The 16,410-nt window shown below is 47.9% G+C and overlaps 1 protein-coding gene across 1 annotated transcript in view; it reads left to right on the forward strand.

The window, feature by feature from the left end:
• LOC311360674 (uncharacterized protein) overlaps window positions 1-16,410 on the forward strand; it is a gene marked incomplete at both ends in the record, with an annotated part of 73,748 nt that overhangs the window by 55,833 nt on the left and 1,505 nt on the right. Inside the window, 6 exon segments of the mRNA XM_084480789.1 lie at window positions 14,210-14,300; window positions 14,806-14,932; window positions 15,376-15,500; window positions 15,502-15,549; window positions 15,917-16,090; window positions 16,372-16,406. Coding sequence (XP_084336915.1) covers window positions 14,210-14,300; window positions 14,806-14,932; window positions 15,376-15,500; window positions 15,502-15,549; window positions 15,917-16,090; window positions 16,372-16,406 — 600 coding nt within the window.

The raw sequence follows: 16,410 nt of genomic DNA on the forward strand, positions 1-16,410 counted from the left end.
TGACAAAGCAATAAACGTAATTATGTTTAACATGCTTTCCGTTCCGGTAAACGTACGTCCAGCGGTACGTACAACGTCGTTAGCTAACCGTTAGCTCGCTAGCTTAGCTTGCTTCGGGTGAGTCAGAGGTACGTACAACGGTCACTAGCTAACCGTTGGCTAGCTAGCTAGCTTAGCTTGCTCCGGGGGAGTCAGCGTGACATACAACGATTGTTAGCTAACCGTTAGCTAGGGTGAATCAGCGGTACGTACGACAGTCGCTAGCTAACCATTAGCTAGCTAGCTTAGCTTGCTCTGGGTGAATCCCTAGGACCGGTTCTAGAGTGAAAAGAACCCCAAACAGTGGGTGTACTTCCTGCCATGAGCATTGTCGTGGCAATTTCCTTTAACAGATATTGCGTCTAGGACAAATGAGATTTCCCAATGCAAAAAAGCACACAATACTTGGCAGACAATTATCCTAGGTTTAATGCATGCATACATTAGACTCCTCCCTAGCAGTGAGTCCAGAATACAGTTTGACAGTTATTTATACTGTTTCAGATCCTTCCCACATTGCAGATGTCAATAATCAAATCAAGTAATGTTTACCCAAGACACAGAGTTGCCTGTGTTCTTATCAAGAGTGCCCAGGAGGATGTCTTCTCCTTTGTGACCGGTTTACCCAAGTACGAAAGGTTATATTATTGGTTGACTCTAAGGAAGGTGGGACAGCTGACCACAGCATAAGGGTTAACATTTTGATAGACTCTGAGGACGAAGGTGGGACAGCTGACCAGAGCACATGGGTTAACATTTTGACGACATCGCTCCTTGGTGAGGTGGCTGAACCAAGCACAAAGGGCAATAAATAGTCGACTCTGGGGAAAGGCAGGATGGCAAGACAATACGTGAATATAGAAAACAAGGCCTAAGTTATAAAATGAACAACATGTCGATTTTTCCATCACAGCGTTCATCACTCACAGCAACGCCGCCTGACCCGTGTCGCACGCCAGGGGAACAGGAAGTAGATTTGTTACCGTCGGAGACGCTCAGACCTCTGCTGCTGTGGGCGGGATGCAGGCCTCCACGGGCTGGCCAATCGGGGACGAGCAAGCAGCACCTTGAACCCTGCATTGTTATTGGCCCCCGGAACAAGTCTTGTCAGGTATTGCCATGGAAACATACATCATAAGTCGGAGCTCGGCGGAGAGGGACGGGGGAGGAGGGGGAGTGTCTCCATGGCAATGGTGGAGAGGTAGAGACCCCTCGAGCCGGCAGAGTGAGAATGAGCAGCCGTCGCCATGGAAACTGAAAAACGCGCCAGTCACCCGGCGTTCCGTTGGGGATGACCAGGTTTTTATTACAGCCAAGCAGGACTTCCTGGGAGCGTTGCAGACGGAGCCGTCGATGCTGGAGTGAAATCGTCATGAAGGTTCAAGGCTCTCAGGGGGAAACAGTGAGGACGGCCCTGAAGTCTGCTGCCAAATCTAACATATTGTACCGCTTAAGGGTTTATGTGCAGTATAACTTTCACTTTCACTTTCACTCAGTATAAGTGCCACTGAATGTGGCCAGGCAGTTGTAAACGTCTTACATCGTGTTCGTTTTTTTTTGTACGTGTCTTTGTGTCCGTATCGTCGTGTTCCGAGAATGAGGATCAGGTCGTTGATCAGACAGTTGACACACATTCGACCGACCGTCAAATTCAGTTGAAACCAGCTCAATCCAGATTTCGGTGGCTTCAGTCAAACACCGGATTATTAACCGGCCGTCCAACACGCCGTCACCACAGTGCGCGTCTCTGCTCGTGTGCGTCTGCGTGTGAGATTACAACACACGTATCCCCATCAACACATCCCCCATGCTCCCCCGCTGCGGACCCCCTGTGTGCGCACCGTGGGGGTCCGGGACCTCCGCGGTGGTCCTGATGCCGGGTCCGGGAGGTAGAGATCATGCCTCTTAATCAGCTGGGTGCGCTCGTTAGTCGGACCGCGGGGTGGGGCCTCGTTAGCAGCTCCAGATGGTTGGCTGGAAACACCGGAGAGGAGACTGCTTGATGAATATTAATTTCCTGGTCGTTAGTGAGGGAGGAGCCACACTGATCGATAGCTCGGAGATGATGATCTCTGTGACTCAGTCTTCCTAATTAACACAACATCATCAGCTCATAAGTGCGCGTACAGAAATGCACACACTTAGAACACACAGAACAACATCAATCATTGAGTGCGCGTGATCGGTCCCAACGCTCTGCCCAATAGTGCACGTGCACAAGCATAACACGTGCATGTAACACAAGAGCAGTCGAACAGGGCGCCTCTTCTGTCGTCCACTAATTACTGCCATCACTGACGGTAAACACGGCCCCGCTACAGACGTGCACGAGCACAAACACGGGCGTGTGCGAAGGAACGCAGCGTCAGCGTTTGAGTGTGCATCATCAGTCAGACGTAGGCCCCGCCCCCTGCCACCTAGGGGGGGGGGTGCTGCTTCCTGCCGGTCTGTCATGTTCTGGAGGTCCTCCTCAGATGAGGGATGGGGTCTGCTGCCCGCCCGCCCGCCAGCGGTCCAAGGTCCCCACGCTGCGACGGGGGGGGGGGGGCGGGTCAGGGCCGATCTGGACCGGACCGTCCCTTTAATATTTAATACCGCGGGCAGGCCGAGGGAAGATTGACTGTTCTCACCGTCGGAATATTGGCAGAGTCACAGAGTTCGGGATGTTGTCGGTGTGTGCGTGGGGGATTACCGAGAGTGTATCGACGGCTTTCCAAAAATAGCTCGGCACTTGGATTGGAGGCATTTTTCAAACTGGTTTTCTGGTTTTGGAGCCAGAAGTGAAAGTTAGGGGTCGAAGTGAACACTGTGGTTTGTAGCGGTTATAAAAAGGAGTTTTATAAAGGAGTTATAAAGGCGGTTTTTAAAGGAGTCATAAAGGCGGTTTTTAAAGGAGTTATAAAGGCGGTTTTTAAAGGAGTTATAAAGGCGGTTTTTAATGGAGTTATAATGGTTTCAAAGCTGTTTTACTATTGTAGTTATGAAGGGAATCAGGACCCGTGTGTGGTTTTGGATTGATTAAAAGAGAAAAAGAGAGGCTAAACATAGACGTTCTGTACAGAGAAGCCAGATCAGAACCGTCTGGAGGAAGAACCGGCTGGAACCAGATGATTCTGACAGTTGGCTGATCTGCCGCTTGGCAACGTCAAAGAAAACCCCAGAGAACAGCGAGTGCGTCCCATTATATCATCCTCCCACACAGTAGCACAAATATTAATACTTAAGTACTTATCCTCACATGTTCTTCAAAATGAGCTGAGCTTGAGGAACCAAACCGCTAACTCACAGGAGAAACCTCCGCTGCGATGAATCGTGTCACAAGATCCTCATTGTCAACTTTATTTGCTTGTTGTCACAACGCAGCCGCATAATTCACCCACCAAGTGTGACAGTTTATATATTAAAACCATAAACAACCCCTGTCTGCTCTTCTTCTGCTGCATCCCAATAAACTACTGGGAGACGACATTTGCACCATGAAATTTCATATTCTCAGAGCACAGTAACAATGTCCCCCAGGCCTTTAATCCCTGGGTAATGAGAAGTTAGCAGTAAATAACATTATTTGAGGTTACATCCGCTGTGCCTTCGCTCCCCAGACAGCTAACATCCTCCACCCGAGTTTCACAAGAAACCAGAGGTGACAGAGCGCGTCGCTAGCGCACCGTTAGCGCACCGCTAATCACGCAGACAGCACTGCGGAGCTGTCCTGCTAGTTTATCTTCCCCGTCGTGCTAGCTGGCCGGTCCCATGAATCCCACTGCTCCGATAGCGTAGCGGCCTCCCCTGTTAACCTTGATGTTCAGTCCCATTAGCTAAGTTAGCCTGTTCTGCTGGCTGTCTTTTGTCCTGCTATGTATCGGGCCAAAGGTTAGGTAACAGTTACTGGTGTCATGTCGAGCCTTTCAAGACATAGATGGATATATAAATACAATACAAAAACACACAATGCTTAATCATAAAATGTACAATAAGAGCTGTAATTATAAATCCCCTGATCTCTTTAAAACAAAGAAAGAACTTTGTTCTTTACTTCCCTCTCTTCGGTCGCAGACAGAGGGCTAATCTCGCACAGCGGGCAGCTAACGAGCCACGGAGCTAGCACGGCGAGGTGTAGCTAATAAACATAGCGGTTGACACTGATTGCTTCCACATCGTCTTGGCAACAGTGGAATGGGCCCGCCAGCCTCTGAGGCAACCAGGTGACAAATTGACGCATTTGCCAGGAGAAAACACGACGGTACCGACCATGGAGAGGGGAAGGATTGTCTGGGAACCACAGATCACTCAATCTGTTCCCGTTTGTGTAAATATTTCTTTCATTTACCAGGGAGAGAAAGGAGACATCTGGTCTGATGAAAAGACAGACCGTTCTCTTCTTGTGTGAGCAGAATGGCCCTGTGTCAGTAGTACAGTAGTTTTATGTTAGTATTGTAGTAGGATGCTGTCCCTGTATTGTGTTTCAGTGTATACTGTAGTACTGTGTTAGTACAGTACTTTTATGTTAGTATTGTAGTACGATGCTGTCCCTGTATTGTATTTCAGTGTATACTGTGGTACTGTGTTAGTACAGTAGTTTTATGTTAGTATTGTAGTAGGATGCTGTCCCTGTGTTGTGTTTCAGTGTATACTGTAGTACTGTGTTAGTACAGTACTTTTATGTTAGTATTGTAGTACGATGTTGTCTCTGTAGTGTATTTCAGTACATATACTTATATATACTCTGGAACTATGTTAGAGTAGTGGTACTGTTCTAGTATTGTGGTACTATATAATTCCTTTGGTACCATGTTGTCCTTACACGGTCAGCATTAACGGTTTATTTCAGTGATATAAACAACACACACACACACATCATTTTCTGCAGGGCTAATGAGCCTCAGTCCACAACACTAGTCCTTGGGTTTAAATCGATTTACCTTAACACACACACACACACACACACACACACACACACTCAGACCGGCTAATGATAAAGCATGACGGTGTATTTGGGTCAGGGCGTCTGAACTTCCCTCCACCCTGTAAACACACCGGGGGCGTGGCTCCGCCCAGACCGGCGGTCACGTGACCCTCCACCGCCCTCCGTCTCGTTAGTATCTGGAGATCTGACGGAGATGGATGAGGGCGTGTCTCCATGGCAACGGAATCAGAGTGATTGATGAGCAGCCTCCGTCCTCCGGGGAACAAATAGATCATGGGAGAGTCAGTACTGTGTCGGGCTTTAGTACTGTCTGTTGTACTGTCTGTTGTACTGTCTGTTGTACTGTCTGTAGTACTGTCTGTAGTACTGGCTGTTGTACTGTCTGTAGTACTGGCTGTAGTACTGTATGTAGTACTGTCTGTAGTGCTGGCTGTAGTACTGTCTGTAGTACTGTCTGTTGTACTGTCTGTAGTACTGTCTGTAGTAGTTTTATCTTATGTTTTTTCTTGTTTTATATAAGTTTATTTTACCTTACTAATATGTTGTCCTGTTGAGCTGTTTTCTTGTCTTTTATTTGTGATGTCTTTAACTTATTACTCTGTAAGGCACTTTGGTCAGCGGTGCTTGTTTGAAAGTGTTTGAAAGTAAGGATTGGATAGTACTGTTTGTAGTACTGTGTGTAGTACTGTCTGTTGTACGGCGGAGGGCTTTAGTACTGTCTGTAGTACTGTCTGTAGTATTCTCTGTAGTACTGTCTGTAGTACTGGCTGTTGTACTGTCTGTAGTACTCTCTGTAGTACTGTCTGTACATGATATGTGCTGTGGTACCATGTTAGTAGGGCAGTAATATCTGTGGTACTATGTTAGAACTATGTTAATATGTAAGTAGTGTAGTAGTACTATGGAAGAATTTAAGTACTATGCTAGTACTGAGGAACTAGCTGAGGTATACATCAGTACGGAGGAACTATCTAAGGTACTATGCTAGTACTGGGGTACTATGCTTGAACTGTGGTACTACGTTAGTACTGGGGTACTATCTGAGGTACTATGTTAGTACTAGGTTACTATCTGTGGCACTACGTTACTACTTGGGTACTACGTCTGTACTGGGGTACTATCTGTGTATGTCAGTCTCCTGTTGTCAGTAAATACTCGTAGTTCTGTCCGCTGGAGGTGTGTTTGACTAACTGAAGTTGATCAAACTTGCGACAGCACATTGTCCTCAACTGCCTGTTCCCTGCTCACTCTGAAGCTTGTTTCTGCTGGAATGACCCTAATTATACGACGAGGAAGAACAGGATAATTAGCACCGAGGGTTCTTTCAGTTTCCGTCGTCACTTTGCCGAAGACAAGGGCAGCGTGGCTTAACCTGGAGACAGATTCCAGGAGGACGGGAAGGAGAGAGGGGGTCGCTTTCACACATGCTGATCTACAGTTTGGATCTCAAACTTTGCACGTCGACTGATCTTTTTTTGTTTTTAAGTTTACTTTTGACGAATGTCAGGGATTCTGTATCATATGGCGGAGGTCTCCGCCGAGCGGAAGGTGTTTTACATGAAGGTTGTTTGCTTATCGGGTCTGAAGATCAGTCTAACAGCTCCTTCATTTTCGATGTGAGAGAAACCGAGAGAAGCTCTTATCAGACACCTGACAAACGGCTCTAGGACCTATGCTAATCCCCGCTGCTAGAAAAACGTTTCACATTATTTTTTTTATTTAATATTCCCCTATTTCAAGGTTTCCAACTCATTATAAAACCGTTCTTGGCAATACGTGACACAGTGATTATCTAACCTACTTTGTGTTGATTATTTTAGCGTTAAACTCTGGAATAAGAGGGCAAGTGAACAAGCTGTATTCTTCCAGCTTTAACAATATTTAATAGATTGCCTTCAGTGTGCCAGTAGGCCTCCCTGGGCCAGATAAGGAATTATTACATAACTATATCCTATATGGCTGAAGAATAACGAGAATCAAACTCTCTATTCTTGGGCTAATGCCACCCTCAATACCAGCCTAATAATCCTAATGATCAAATCCAAAACGTATCCCCTACACTGTTGGTCCTCTGCTCTCTGTAGAGGAGGTCCTCTGGAACGTTCTCTAGAGTCTGTAGAGGAGGTCCTCTGGAACGTTCTGAGGAGATCATCTTGTTCTGTTCAGATGGCCCCATGTCTCTCTGGAGGACCTTCTGTCTGTCTGTCTGTCTGTCTGTCTGTCTGTCTGTATGTCTGTCATCTGTATGGGAAACTTTCTACGAGTCAGTAGACAAACAGTTGTTACCAGAATTGCCAGATCTCTCTGTGTAGGATCTTCTGTCTGTCTGTCTCTCCGTCCGTCCGTCTGTCTCTCAGCCCGTCTGTCTGTCTCTGTCCGTCCGTCAGTCTCCGTCGTCCCCTGCCGTCGCCCTCTCTGCCGTGGAGATGTTTTAAAGTGCCGGCTCATCTCGAGGGAAGCTGAGGTTTAGGATGACTTTGAGTCGGACTCTGAAGGAGCCGGGAGACTCAAACCCAACTTCACAGAGTCGCTAGATTGTTTGTCGTCTGTTAGGGCAGAACGTCAGCACTCAGACACACAGGCACACACACACACACACACACACACACACACACACACCCACGGGCACTCAGACACCCACGGGCACTCAGACACACACACACCCACGGGCACTCAGACACACAGGCACGCACACATGCACACACACGCACACAGGCACCCACACCCACACACTTAAACACACAGGCACACAGACGCACACACACACACTGTTACGTTCCTATAAGGACAAGTATGATATTTTGCGCAGCCGCGCTGTTCTGCATGCCTTTTTCCAATAGGCTGGTTGTTCCCGCCGCGGCGTGACGTCGCCTATAAAGACCGCCCAGCCCAGACTGCAGGGGGATTCGTTTCTGGTCCCGCACGCATACTGGTTTTCCCCGTCGTGATACAAGGAAGTCCGCGGTGCCACGCCGGCACCGATCGTTCATGTGTGAACAAGTTTCTTTTGCATTAGTAATGGGCGGTCCCGCACCGTTCTTTCCCATGTGGGAACATTATTGCTTTGCACTTACTTTATACGTTGTTGGTTGGAGATGGTCGTTTTCACGTTTTTAGGTTAGGTTAGAGCAGAGTAGGTATAGGTCCCGACTAATTCACATCCCCTTTTATTTTCTGAGTAGGACAATTTGGGTCCCCCAGAGTTAGGGTTAGTTAGGGTTTTCTTTCTGTTTTATTATCTTTCCTTTCGTTGATTTAATAACCGTCCCGCCATGTACAAGGCAGCGTCCACGAAATAAAACGTCTGTTTTCAACGTAAGCCCTGAATTTCAGTTTGTGTTACTCGGTCCGGGGTGTGACCCAAGGTTTGGTTCGTAACACACACTCAAACCCACAGGCGCGCACACACACGCACACTTAGACACACAGGCACACACACACGCAAATACAGTAGCACACACACACACACACACGCACACGCACACACTCAAACGCATACATACACACAGATACTTATTCTTTAATTTCCCATCTGGGATTAATAAAGCACACCTCCTTTACCCCCCCCCCCCCGGAGGTTTAACCTCAGGTGTTTTCTGCCCCATCATCACATATTGAATCACTCCGACGTGGTTTCCCTGGTAACCCCGCCCGCTGGGGGGGGGTCAGCCCCCCCGACTCCATCACCCTCCATCACACTCGCCGCCGCCCCCCGCCTGACCTTCCGCCGCGCAGGAACCCCCTCCCCTCACCCCTGCCTCACCTCCCTCCCCTCACCCCTCTCACCCTCCCCTTCCCCTCCCCTCACCCCTCCCCTCTCACCCCTTTCACTCGAGGGACGGCTACCTGCGAAGATCAGAGAATTACGACCAATCCCAGACACAAAGGATGATTTATACTCTGTCCACTACCCCCCCCGCCCCCGCCCCCCCCCCCCCCCCCCCCTGAGATTCTGCTGAGTCATCATCAGGAGCTAGCAAGCTATCAGGCTATTAGGCTAGCCCTCCTGCTGGGAAAACTAATGTAAAGTAGCAGATGTCCTTTCCCCACTTTGAACCCAGGGGGGGGGGCGGGGGGGGTGTAAGCAGGGCAAAGGTTCCACCATCGTCAAGGTGATACTTCCTTCCTCCAGCACGACCATATAAGGGATTAACCATCCGTTGAGCTAGTCATCCATTTCAAACAACTCTGTTACGGACGTTACAGACCCCCCCCCCACTACACAACCCCCCCCCACTACACAACGGAAACCTTTGACAGTTGATCATGCTGCACACTTTCCTTGCAACTGCAATACCACGTTTGACTAATTTCACGTCATTTGTTGTAATTTTGATTACGTATTCGTTGAATTGTGAAATTGTTTTTATGTCTCCGCTGTGGTTGGACGAGACGTCGGTTGGTTTGTGATTCACTTTTCCCTGGAGGAATACGTTGTTAAAGGTTGAATATAAACCTTTATTTACAACATCCTTCACAGGTTGCACAGTAGAAGAGGCAGCCCACCTGGTCTTTCATTCGAACGAGAAGAAAAGCGCTGTGTGGTCAAACCAAGATGACAAGATGAGTTTAATATTGAATAGAACGTGTGAGATCTATAGGTTATGTCGTTTAAGGTCTATGGGAAAGCAATGCATCATGGGTAGAATAACCTAATAGTGTTTGGTTTCCTGTTTTCCTGCTACTCCCTGCTGTGATAAACACTGAGCCAAAGCCTTCTCCCCTTCCTCCCCCGTCCACTGACTCTCATCTCTCTCTGGCTCTGTCTCTCTCTGTCGCTCTCTCTCACTCTCTCTAGCACTCTCTCTCTCTTTCTCGTTCTCTCTCTCTCTCTCTCAGAGCAAATGAAGGGTCAGAACTGCTTGCTCTGCGCTTCCTTTATTAAACCTCCCTTAAGTCTGCTCTGACGAATACCTTGAGATGCCATCAAAGTGTCTGTGTGTGTATCTCTCTTTCTCTCTGTCTCTCTCTCTCTGTCTAGGTTTCTCTCTGTCTCTCTCTCTCTCTGTCTCTCTCACTCTCACTCTCACTCTCTCTCTCTCTCTCTCTCTCAGAAAAGGTTTATTGCCAAATACATTTTCACATATGAGCCATCAAAGTGTCTGCGTCTGTGTGTGTATCTCTCTTTCTCTCTGTCTCTCTCTCTCTGTCTCTCTCTGTCTCTCTCTCTCTGTCTCTCTCTGTCTCTCTCTCTCTCTCTCTCTCTCTCTCTCTCTCTCTCTCTCTCTCTCTCTCGCTCTCTCTCTCTATCTCTCTCTTTTGATGAGATGTTTGTTTTATCCATCAGCGCGCCCAGATGGGTGGAGCTCTGGTGATTCATTACTGTATGATGACTGATTATGATGACTGCCTCGTGATGAGGCAGATAGTTGTGGTTGATGTGGGAGCGTTCTCCTCCGTGGGCGCCCAGCGAGTCTCTCCATCTTGTCTTCTCCACATCTCCTAACTTAACGATACACCAAACACTGGGCTTAGCTGAGGAGGAGGAGCGGGTTGACTTGAAACCGCAAGGTTGCTAGTGTGGTGGAAATTTGCACCACTTCAATCATTTCTGTATAAACTGTTTCTGTCTAAAGAGTCAAATTCATAACAATTAGTCTTAAAAGTAATTTATTTAAGTCATAAACATATAATAACATATAATAACATACAACAAACATACAACAATCTGAGGCTTCAGATGGCAGTTCGCCCTGCGTCTCTCTAAGAGCTCCGCAAGGAGAAGGCCAAAGCATCGGCAAAAGCAAGGACTTCTTATCCAGTGTTGTCAGGTCTCAGGGATGCTGAGCACAGCTCTGCTCCCCAATCAATCTATAGTATAGTATATAGTATATAGTATAGTATCTAACTATAGTAGTCAATCAGACGGTAGTAAACAACAGATGGATCTCCTCATGTGTGAAGAAGAGAGAGACGTAGCCGTGCCTTCTTAGTTTGAGCCTTTGACCCTTGACCCTCCCGAGGGGGTCAAGGGTCAAAGGGTCAAAGGCACATACCAACAAAGGGCAGTTAGAGAAATGGAATGTGAAAATATAATTTTTTCCGATTACCGCTAGTTCGATCCCCGGAGTGTCGTGGTGTCCCTGAGTCAAGACGGCTCACCCTAACTGCTCCTGACGAGCTGGCTGTCACCCTGCGTGGTCGACACCGCCGTGGGTGTGTGTCAGTCCTACTGACACACACACACACACACACACACACACACACACACACACACACACACACACACACACAGATCCATGCTCACGGACACACAAACTAGCAGAAGCACACAATCATACACACACACACACATAATCAGATACACAAACACGCGTGATCCTTGGGAAGACTTTGATGCTGAATGGGACCTCTTCAGTGGAGGTCCCCCCCCTGGCTCCTCATTAGAGGGTATGGATTGATCAACCAAACACACGCACACGCACACACACACATACACAAACTCACACGCACATAAGAAGATACAGACCCACATACGTACCACACACACATACGCGCAGACACATGCACATACACTTGCATACGTACTACACAAACACACGCATACACAAACTCAGACGCACAAGCAGATACACACGGAGGCACAATCCTGGTGCTATTCATTCACCATACACACACACACACACACACACACACACACACACACACACACACACAGATTCACAGGTGTATGGAGCCGTTAGGTGTGTGAGCTGCTGGCTGCAGCAAAGCTGTGAAATATTCATGCTGTTATGGTTTCAGATACCGACCATTGGCACCTTGTACTGGGAGAACGACGCGTAGTTCTGGGAGGGTGACAGGTCGTACTGGTCAATGGTACTGGTTGTACTGGTACTGGTCAACTCTGTTGCCAAAGAAACCAGGTGTCGGGAAACTTGATTGGCAGGTCAACATTCAGCCTTCATACATTGGAGTCTGCCGCAAGTTGATTGATAATAAAACAATTATAATACGTAAGAATAAATAGACGATGCATCTTCGGTGTCCACGGTAACCAGCCCGAACACCAAGAACCATGTCGGTGTCTCGTTGGCCCTCACCACCGCACCGTCCGCCATCTTCTTTCAAATGTGTTCATTCCCGCGTGGAGATGTGGCTCCAAACCTTCCTCTCATCACTCCAGAATCTTCCGGATCGATGGGGTGACACTGAGAGCTCATCGCCCGGCCGTGGACGATAATGTGTCTGTGTACCGGCCTTCCGGTGGGTTCTGCCTCCGTGTTTTAATCAGGTTGGGCCCGGCTCGGACCAGATAAGCCGTCACTCTCTTATCGCAAGCACTCAGACACAACACATCCTGGGCGGGACTTCACCCGCCCGGCAGCCAATCAGAAGCAGACTTACACCTCCGTTCCTTCCTGTTATTCGCTCAATGGAAAACCATTCTCATGCACTCACTCACTCACTCACGCACGCACACACACACGCACGCACACACACACACAACTTCTCACTCAAACACACACAACTTCTCCCACTCACACAACTTCATGCACACACACACACACCTTCTCATTCACACACACGCACACAAACAACTTTTCTCACACACACACACACACACAACTTCACACGCACGCACACACACACACACACACACACAACTTTTCTCACACACACACACACAACTTCTCACTCACACACACACCTTCTCACTCACACACATGCACACAACTTCTTCTCACTCACACACACAATCTCTCACACACACACACACACACACACACACACACACACAACTTCTCACTCACACACATACACACGCACACACACGCACACACTCTTTCCTCGCAACTAATGTATAACTTGTGTAACTTAATTTCCTGTCTGTGATTAAGGGGTTAAAATCCTAAACCACATGGCCTTTGAGATCCATCCACCTTGAGGTACAAAGGATATTTCTAGAACACTCTTTAACTCAAAGGGTCTTTTGAAACCCCATCACCCGGACAGCTGAGATAATAGAGGACTATTAAGAGCTATCTGCTGGTATCTCTGCTGCATGCCCTTCTTCTCTGTAATACATTTAGTAAATGACTCTATCCAGGGCTGGTTAGCTTCTAGGATGAGCTCTGCGCTCGCTATCCGGCTGTGTTTTAATGTCCCGGTGAAGAAGCCTTTCCCATCAGAGTGCTCCTGGATAAAGCATTGCACCTCTACTGAAGGGAAGGCACGGTAGTGCCTTCCGGTTGCTCTGATTGGTCGGGCCCTGGCACTGATTGAGATGACGTCATGTCCATTCCTCCGATATACTATGAAACATTAGATTTTTTTTTTACTTCGTTAAAAAAATTCATGAAATGTAAAACAGAGTCAGTGTGACAGCCTTAAGGAAACACAATTTATCGCACTAAACTAAATAATTTATTAAAATAAAGTAGCAAGTCAAGAATAAGGTGTTTATTTCAGTAGTGTTTTTTTAATTAGCAACAGTAGCAACAGTCTATCATCATTTAGCCCAAACAGTTATTGTTGTGACATTAGGTGTAAATAGAAAAACACAAATGAACAGAATCACTTTCTGTCTGTTTCTCTGTGTCTGAACCCCACTCTGGGCCCCGCAGCAAAGTGACGGATTGCTCATTTCAGAGCTCTCTGTATTAACAGAAGCGTTGACCTGCATGCTATCTGGAGCCTCAGACTTTACATCCATCCTTATCAGCGGCTGATGAGTCCCCTTAAACGGCCCTGGGTTCTCTGTTCTGGCTCTCCTGCATCCACTGGGAGATGGATCCCCCTTCACCCTGAGCCCCAGGCTGTGGCTGTGGCGTCCGGGACAAACGACCCCCCAGCCCCCCAGGACAACCGCTATTACGGCAGACTCACTTTACAACTCTGCTCCCGGCTTCTCCTGCTAAACTGATAAATGGTTGGGTCGTTTGGCCACGTTTGCGTGTGTCGTCGATTTGAAAGCTCCGACTGCCGAGGTGAAGATAGTGTATTTGTGTTTATCTGATCAAGTAGCGTATTACGAAACGACGATGTAGGCGCTGCTATTCTGCTCTCTGCCGAGCGCTTGTCGCCCTCTAGTGGTGGCGGAGGGACACTGCACGTTAGACCAAAAAAAAAAAAGCGTTCACGTTCAGTCACACGTTTACAAATGTAAACACAGATGCAATACAGCAAACATCTCTTTTATTTGTTTTTAATAATGAGACATTTCCACACTAAAGGGTCTTTAAATAACCCGCCTTTGTGCCTCAGCTGGTGTTAACCATGCCCCTCTATCTCGGCTGTGCTCCTCAGGTTCCTGATCGTCCTGGGCTGTCTGATCCTGGCCATCCTCACCACCTTCAAGGAGCACGAGACGGTGTCAGCCCAGTGGCTGCTCATCCTGGTGAGGCCTCCACCGCCCACCGTCACCCCCGACCTGCTGCTCTTCTTCTGTCCATAAAGACCACCTGCTTCTTCTTCTACACTTACCGCATGTTGGGGATTTTTGTTTCTATTATTTTTAAAATGGCAGTATAAGAAACTCATTCATTATTATTATTAGTATTTAACACATTTTAAATTTTGATTATTTCATAATAATTATTATCGTATCAATTATCAACAGTTATATTTAAAGAGCCTTGCACATAAAGTCACTTACTAAGTGAGTAGGAGTAGGGACAGTAAATGTTCCACAAAAGGAAAAAATGCAACATCACCACAAGGAAAGAAAAAATCCTAAATATATAACTCCAACATTTAAAGTTAACAACTGAATCAGACTTAAAGCTGCACTGTGTAACTTATCTGCTGCAGCTATTAACTCCATAAAACATATCCATTTCAAGGGAATTTCCCCCTTTAAATTGTCCACTACGCCCCCCTCACTGGTCTGCTCCGACCTCCAGGAGACCTTCACCATCTTCATCTTCGGAGCAGAGTTCGGGCTGAGGGTCTGGGCGGCGGGATGCTGCTGCCGCTACAAGGGCTGGAGAGGACGGCTCAAGTTCGCACGCAAGCCCCTGTGCATTCTGGGTAGGGTTGGCGTGTTCAGTCTCTCTCTCTCCCTCTCTTTGCTTTATTCCGTGTGTGACCAGAAGGTTGAGCCGAGGCACTAACCCTGCCGGTGTCAGGGGTTAAATTCCTTGTGTAACCCAGTGCGTAGAGAGCAAGGCCCTAACACATCAGAGGGTAGTGGCTGTATTCCGTGTGTAGCTTTAATAGGTAGAGCAAGGCACTAACAGTGTCATTGCTGCCCACTGAGCTACACGGGGTTTGCAACCCTCAACCCTGGCAGTGTCTCTTCCTACCTGGTGTGTTCACCGCTACAGGTGTAATTAGTCCTCGTTAAGGTTAATTAGCGCTCGTTAGAGAGTTTGATGTTCACACAATTTGTCATCACTTTCATTAAGTCCCCCGATAGTGTCCACTGATTGTGTTCTTAATTGTGTGTGTTTCCCCCCACCCGCACCCTCCAGACATCTTTGTGCTGATTGCCTCTGTGCCGGTGGTGGCGGTGCGTAACCAAGGCAACGTGCTGGCCACGTCGCTACGCAGTCTGCGCTTCCTGCAGATCCTGCGCATGCTCCGCATGGACCGCCGCGGGGGGCACCTGGAAACTGCTGGGCTCGGCCATCTACGCTCATAGCAAGGTAGGCTAGGCTAGGCTACATATGCTAATGGAAAGGTACGCTAACATCAAAGTATGGAACACTGGCGGAAAGGTTTGTTTACTTCTGTTATTAGCATGTTGTGCTAGGTAACGCTACATATGCTATTAGCAAGGTATTCTATGCTAGGCTACGTACGTTAACAACAAAGTGGGCGTCTCTGACGGCAATGTAACATTTGTTTACCTTTGCTAGGAGCAAGCTATGCTAGCAGAAGGTAAGTGAAGGTGAGAGAAAGATAAGTAACGTTAGGTTACTCATTAGCTTTTGTGTACTTGTTTTTGTTTGCTTGTGAGTGTGTGTATGTGTGTGTGTGTACATGTGTTAATATACACACCTGTACCGGTAGGAGCTCATCACAGCCTGGTACATCGGCTTCCTGTCCCTGATCCTGGCCTCCTTCCTGGTGTACCTGGTGGAGAAGGACGACGGCTCCATGGAGGTGTCCGACCCCGACAACCCCACCGGCCAGCCCCAGACCCAGGACTTCGACACCTACGCCGACGCCCTCTGGTGGGGCCTGGTGCGTACACGGAAATATGCTTACATATTCTGGAAATCAATGGATCTGACGGGCCAATAAGGGGCCTCCGAGAGAGGGGCCGTGATGAGGGGAATCGGCACAAAGCGCCGGCTCACAGCTTGGAGCAAAAACACACCGCAGAAAAATTTACTTTCACTTTCACTTTTGACTTTGTTTACTTTCTTTCTTGATGGGCCTTTTGTTCCTCTGTGGACGAGCCAGGAGAGTCTCTTCCAGTCTCTGTGTTGTGGTAACCCCTGTCGACCCGTGTTTGTTGTCAGATCACGCTGACCACCATTGGCTACGGAGACAAGACGCCC

The sequence above is a fragment of the Micromesistius poutassou genome (genome assembly GCF_964030765.1).
Source record: "Micromesistius poutassou genome assembly, chromosome: 16".
Classification (NCBI taxonomy): domain Eukaryota; kingdom Metazoa; phylum Chordata; class Actinopteri; order Gadiformes; family Gadidae; genus Micromesistius; species Micromesistius poutassou.